The sequence below is a fragment of the Humulus lupulus genome, chromosome 4, assembly GCF_963169125.1.
Source record: "Humulus lupulus chromosome 4, drHumLupu1.1, whole genome shotgun sequence".
Classification (NCBI taxonomy): domain Eukaryota; kingdom Viridiplantae; phylum Streptophyta; class Magnoliopsida; order Rosales; family Cannabaceae; genus Humulus; species Humulus lupulus.
Window position 1 is genome coordinate 144792074 of NC_084796.1, and position 6382 is coordinate 144798455.

Genomic DNA, 6382 nt, shown 5'->3' on the forward strand with positions numbered 1-6382 from the left:
ATACTCATAGTCATGCATCTCATATATTCATATAATAATATAAGCATGCTTATCACATAATCATGCATCTAATCATATCCATATACTCATTTAGTCATGCATGCCATATAGTCATGCATTTAATCATCCATTCACATAGATACCAATATGCCCCCTAGCACACTAATCAAGGGCCTTAAGCATCATTAGCAATTTTGGGTTGTTAAATCAAGTCTCAAATGACCATCGATTGGTGAATGTTGAACTACTATATATTAACTGAGATTATCAGAAGTTCTCTCTTTCATCGTGTCCGGGTCCAATACAATGTATATTGTATAATGTACCTCTATATCTTTGTGTCTCTACACTTAACATTCTAGATAAAATTTTCTGTCTTAAACAGAAGTTAGACCATAATCATGATCTTTATTAAATAAAGCTCCCATTTTATTTAGCGATTACAGAAAATTTTTATATTATTATCTTGAATTAAATCCTCTAGTGTATATGTATATATCATTATACATATACTTAATTCAAGACCACTTTAACAATATTGGATCTTCATGACAAATGGCATGTATTAATAAATACAAATATGAGTGGAAAATATTAACTTTATTCAATTAACAGTAATCGTTCATACAGAAATACACTTTAAGGGCACAAATCCAAACAATCTCCTACTTGCCCTTAAGCATATGAGAAATGACTATCAAAACTTGTAGCAGGCAGCATCTTTGTAAAGGGGTCAGCATGGTTGTTAACTGATTCATATGCTTGACTCTCTTATGGCTTCTCTTCTTTTCTTGAGTTGGCAACTGCTCCGCTGGTGTCACAGTAGAGTAAATTTGGTTTATTCATGTTTGGAACAATTTCTAGATCACCCAAAAATTTCCTAAGCCACACAACCTCCTTTGTTGCTTCGCTTTCAACAACATATTCTGCTTCCATGGTGGAGTCACCAATGCAAGCTTGCTTTATACTCCTCCATATAATTGCTCCACCCCGAAGTGTGAAATCAGATCCAGACGTAGATTTCCTAGAATCTTTGTCGGACTGGAAGTCAGAATCTATATAACTGATTGGAATCAAATTCTCTCCGTAATATACTAGCATATAGTCCCTCGTTATCCTAAGATACTTCATAATGTGTTTGACTAATATTGAGTGATCGAATCCTTGATTTGACCGATACCCACTGACTATACCCACAGCGTAGAAAATTTCATGTCTGGTTCGTAACATTGCATACATTAAGCTTCATACTGTGGAGGCATAGGGTATCGGTCTCATTTACTCTTTGTCTTGGGGTGTCTTAGGACATTGGTTCTTGGAGAGGTGAATACCTTGATGAGATGGGAGGTTTCTCTTCTTGGAGTTTTGCATCGTATAAATCACAAGTATTTTATCTACATAAGATGCTTGAGACTGTGATAACAACTTCTTCTTGCAGTCACGAATTAATTGTATCCCAAGAATAGCTTGCCTCTCCCAAATTATTCATTTGGAATTGGTTGGCTAGCCAGACTTTTATGTTAGATAATTATTCACATCATTCTCAATGAGTAATATCTCATCTTTGTATAAAACTAGAAAGAACACTATGTCCTTGTCGATTTGCTTGTATACACAAGGCTGATCAACATTTTGATAAAAAAAATATGATTTAACAGCCTAGTAAAATATTATATTCCATGATCTGGACGCTTGCTTAAGTCCATGAATGGGCCTTTGCAGTTTGCAAACCTTTTGCTCTTTTCCTTGATCTATGAAACCCTCTGGTTGTACCATAAAGATATTTCCATCAAGGTGGAGTACATCGATTCCATCTTGAATTTCATAAATTCAAGCCATTGTTCCTTATTAGGATCATTCATCGTTTGACTAAAAGTCAACGGGTCATCAACATTGTCTCCGAATCTAGTGTAACGAACCGGTTGTTGAACAACTCTCCCACTACGACGAACTACTGTAGTATCGTAGTTTGGTATTGTGGTCTGTTATGTTCCAACTTCTAAAGTTGGTTGTGGTGTGATTTTATCACCAAGTAACTCCTCGAGTACAACCTTACTTCGAGGTTTGAGGTCCCTCATAAAGTCTTCTTCCAGAAAAGTAGTATTTGTCGATACAAATATTTTATTTTTTGTCGGACTATAGAAGTAAACTTCTCTAGTGCCTTTGGGGTATCCAACAAATAAGCATACTTTAGATCTAGGTTCCAATGTCCCAGTCTTAGCTTTTAGCACATGTGATGTACATCCCCAGCACATGCCTCAGACAAGGTTTTCGACTTGTCCATAATTCTGATGGTGTCTTAGCTACAAACATAGATGTAACTAGGTTTAAGATTTATGCAGCTGTTTGTAAAGCATATCCCCAAAATGATAGGGGCAACAATGAGTAACTGAACATTGATCTTTCCATGTCCTGCAAAGTCCTATTCATCCTTTTCGCAACACCATTTTTGTAACGTCCCAAATTTGCTAATAAGGCTTAGTGCCTTCATTAGCATGTCGGGAGGGCAATAGCTAATTTAATTATATTAATACATGGATTAAATGATTATGTGATTAGAAATGCATGTTTAGGTGAATTAAATATGCATGTGGGCCCATGTTGGTTAATAGGGGCATATTTGTAATTTTGGTTTGTTGGGGGAATAAATACAAATTATATGTGCGTTGTACTTGATACCACAAGATTGTGGTGATATATTTGTGATGTGTGATTCGAGACGGTCCTATGGAGCAGAATAACGAAATAGTCAAAACGGGGTTGAATACCTGGCTCGGGGTGAGCCTAGGGATATTATGGGGACATAGCACGTGTTTGGGATTTTTGAGAAATGGGTGGTGATTTAGTGATTGCTTAAGTATGTCGGGGGTTAAATGGGGAAGTATAAGAACACTTGAGGAATTAGCGGGATCTTTCAAGTGGCAGGATTGCCCTAGGTGGCATTAAAGGATTAAGGATATACTTAGGGCATCTTGGACACTTTGCAACTGAGATAGGCTTAGGTTAATCAAGATACTAGAACTAAGGAGAGAAAAAAAAACAAAACAACCTCAACTCAGCTCTCCTTCTTTCTCTCTCTCGTGTACATCTTTCCTCTCTATGGTGTGCTTGAAGTTTTGGTGAATTCCTGAGAATCTGGCTGAGAATTGAAGCTGGGGACTTGGGGAAAACAAGCTAAAGGTATTGGGGAATTGGCTCAAGGTCAAAATCATCATAAAGGTAAGGTCTAGAGCAAGATTTTTTTATAAATTCCTCTGAAGTTTTAGTGTTTCGAGGTTTAATTGAACTCAAGTGATTGAGTTAAGTGATAATGAGGTTGTGGTATAGTTTTTTGGGTTCATGTACTCTACTGGGCATAGTGGAAGTGTTTTGGGTCTTAATTCTTGCTTTAGAGTATGTTTAGATTGACTTTCAGAAGGTTTGGGATTGTGAAAATGCATGGCTTTCTGGGTTTTGGGGCTCAAGCACGACCCTGTTCTTCAGGCACTGTGACCCGCATGAACTCAGAGGCTTGGGAGACTCAGATTTTACCCAGGCATCGCGACGTAGGCTGAGGCATGCTGACATGTCTCCTTGGCGAGAGCCCAAGGCTCTCTGACATGTAGTGGGTCGTGACTCAAATTAGGGAAAGTGACAAAAATAGGGTTTTAAGCTCGGGAACCCAAATCTTAAGGCTCGGGAAGGATTATACTACCTGTTTTAGTAGAATTTGAGGTCCCGAACGCTAGTATTTTAATCCGAAGTTATTAATTGGTTATGGATTGATGGATGTTTATTTATTATTGCGTTGTGACTAGGTTTTACGTGAAGGCTCGGGTTTAAGGGATTGTGCTCGGGATCACATCAACCAATCAGCTCAGGACACAGGTAAGAAAATTGTTTATGCCCGTAGAGCAGGGCATGTCTTGATTATCTTTGTGGAATGGTTTATGTAAATGTTTATGACTTGTTGTGTAATGTGTGTATGATTGTGAATAAATGATGAAGGCTGGGAACGAAAAATACCGGGAACGGAAAATGCCAGGAACAGCAATGGCTGAGAACTGCGAAGGCCAATAACAGCAAAGGCCGAGAACAGCGAAGACATGATCAATGAAGGCCGCTAGGGCGAGACCCTTTAAGGGTGCTGTATCCACCCGATCGGTGAAGACCATGAACCCAGTGCCTGGTAAAGCACCTGGGTCGGCATAGGCCACTATATGTTTAATCTGCTGTCTGTTTAAGTTGTATATTATTGGATTGGATTGTGATATGCTATGTGTTGAGTTTTCTTGATGGGCCTCGACTCACGGGTGCTCTATGGTTTAGATAAGGGCAAGGGAAATGTTGACCAACCATGACTTGGAGAGCGTGGAGAGACATGTACATGTTCGGCCTACCTGGTGGCCACGACCAGAGCTTTTTGAGGAACTTACTTTAAATGGTCGATTTTATCGTTTAGGTAAACTATATTGAAACTTTGAATTGTAATCGAAACTTTTGAGTTGTAATACATTTTTGAAATAGTATTTTGGGATCCTAGATGTATAAATTTTATTACATTAATGAGTGTCCAAATCATTTATAACCAACGTTAATCAAATGAGTCTTTATTTCAATTTAATCACACTTTATAACCTAAAATCTCGATTAGCGAGTTAATGGCATATTTGTAAATCACATGGTAATGAATCTAAGGTAGTAGTGTATTACAACTTGTTATCAGAGCATGCCAAGTTTTATGGTTTCTGATCGATCGAACATGAACGCTCTCTGCTAGAGAAAAGCTCAACTCGGGGTTGGTCGGTATTAAATGAGTTATGCATTTAATTACTTGTCTGAGTCGCCCTGTTTGCCTGAATATTATGGATAGAGTATGATGAATATGTTTCTATATATGTACAATGCTAGGGCACGACCCCTTGATTTTTATATGCTTATCCAATGTGTGCAACGTGTTGAATTGATGTTTGTATTGGATTGATGGGATTGGGAGGTGATTTTGGATGTTATTATCGTGACTGATGTGCAGCGTCATTGATTACAAGTATATTGAAGCTATGCCTCAGCGATTGATTAGACTCCGCGGAAATATGGCTGAAGATGACAACCAGGGTTAGGACCCTCCACCTGCCCCACCAAACTTGCAATAGTTGTTTGCCGAAATGGAAGCTAGACTTCAGCGAACGGAAGATGAGCTTCGATAATTGAGGGAAACGACCCCTCCTCGGGGTGTTGGGTTACCAATTCCAAAGGTTGTGGCACCAATGCCAACCCAGCCTATTATGGAGAACAGGTGACAGCCTTTATATGAGTGGGTTAGGAAGCAGCACCCTCCCACCTTTGAGGGTGGCCCAGATCCCTTATGGGCAGAGTAGTGGATGAATATGATTTCTTCCATCCTAGATTTTATGAGAGTGGAAGGGAACGAGAGGGTGGCCTGTGCCAGTTACATGTTGAGAGAAGATGCTTGCATCTGGTGAAAAGTTGTATCCCAGAGGAGGGATGTGACAGTTATGACCTGGGAAGAATTTAGAGATGTCTTCAACGAGAAATACTACAGTGCCGCAATCCGAACAGCAAAGGGGGATGAGTTTGTCAACCTGACTCAGAACAGAATGACGGTTACAGAATATGCACTGAAGTTCGACCAGTTGGCGAAGTTTGCGTTGAACTTGGTGCCTACTGATATGGCACGAAGGGATCGATTTGTACAGGGGTTGAACACCATGTTAGCTCATGATGTTAAGATAACATTAGATCTTAGGACTACCACCTATGCTCAGGTAGTTGAGAAGGCCCTTACAACTGAGGGGGCTGAAGACTATATATGGAGAGAAGGCGCTGCAAGGTGTGATGCTCGAAGGAGGGTGCCTCCTTTCACTTGTTCTAGCCGGGGTAGGGGTCCCTAGTGAGCAGAAGAGAAAGGCCCCAGATTCTTTTGTCCCTCCTGTTTTAGATAGGAGGGCATGGGGCACTTTCAGTGGTTGTCAGGGCGGGGGAAAGAACTGGAGAAGCTTCCCAGAGTGTCCTTAGTGTAGGCAATGACATCAAGGGGAATGCAGAGTCAGAGCATGCTTCACTTGTGGGAGTTTCAATCTCTCGAGGAACGACTGCCCATAAGCCAGAAAAGAAGAACCGAAGAAGAGTGAGAGCCTCACTCCAGCCAGAGTGTTCACCTTAACCCAGGTCGAGGCTGAGGCTAGTCCCTCGGTCATGACAGGTGAGATTTCTAGTGTTGGTTTTTCATTTACTACATTGATTGATTTAGGTTCTACTCATTCATTTGTATCTTCTAGAGTGATAGATCGTTTGTGTAGACCTTGTGATTAGTATGCTAGGGGATTCAGGACATTGTTGCCAACTGGGGAACTGGTAGTCTCTTGGAGATGGGTTAGAGTAT

At 40.1% G+C, this 6382-nt stretch overlaps 1 protein-coding gene across 1 annotated transcript; it reads right to left on the bottom strand.

The window, feature by feature from the left end:
- Window positions 1-771: 771 nt before the first annotated feature.
- LOC133832587 (secreted RxLR effector protein 161-like) lies at window positions 772-1239 on the bottom strand. Its single transcript, XM_062262909.1, has one exon. It carries the CDS (start codon window positions 1237-1239, stop codon window positions 772-774), a length of 468 nt encoding a protein of 155 aa, XP_062118893.1.
- Window positions 1240-6382: the final 5143 nt, after the last annotated feature.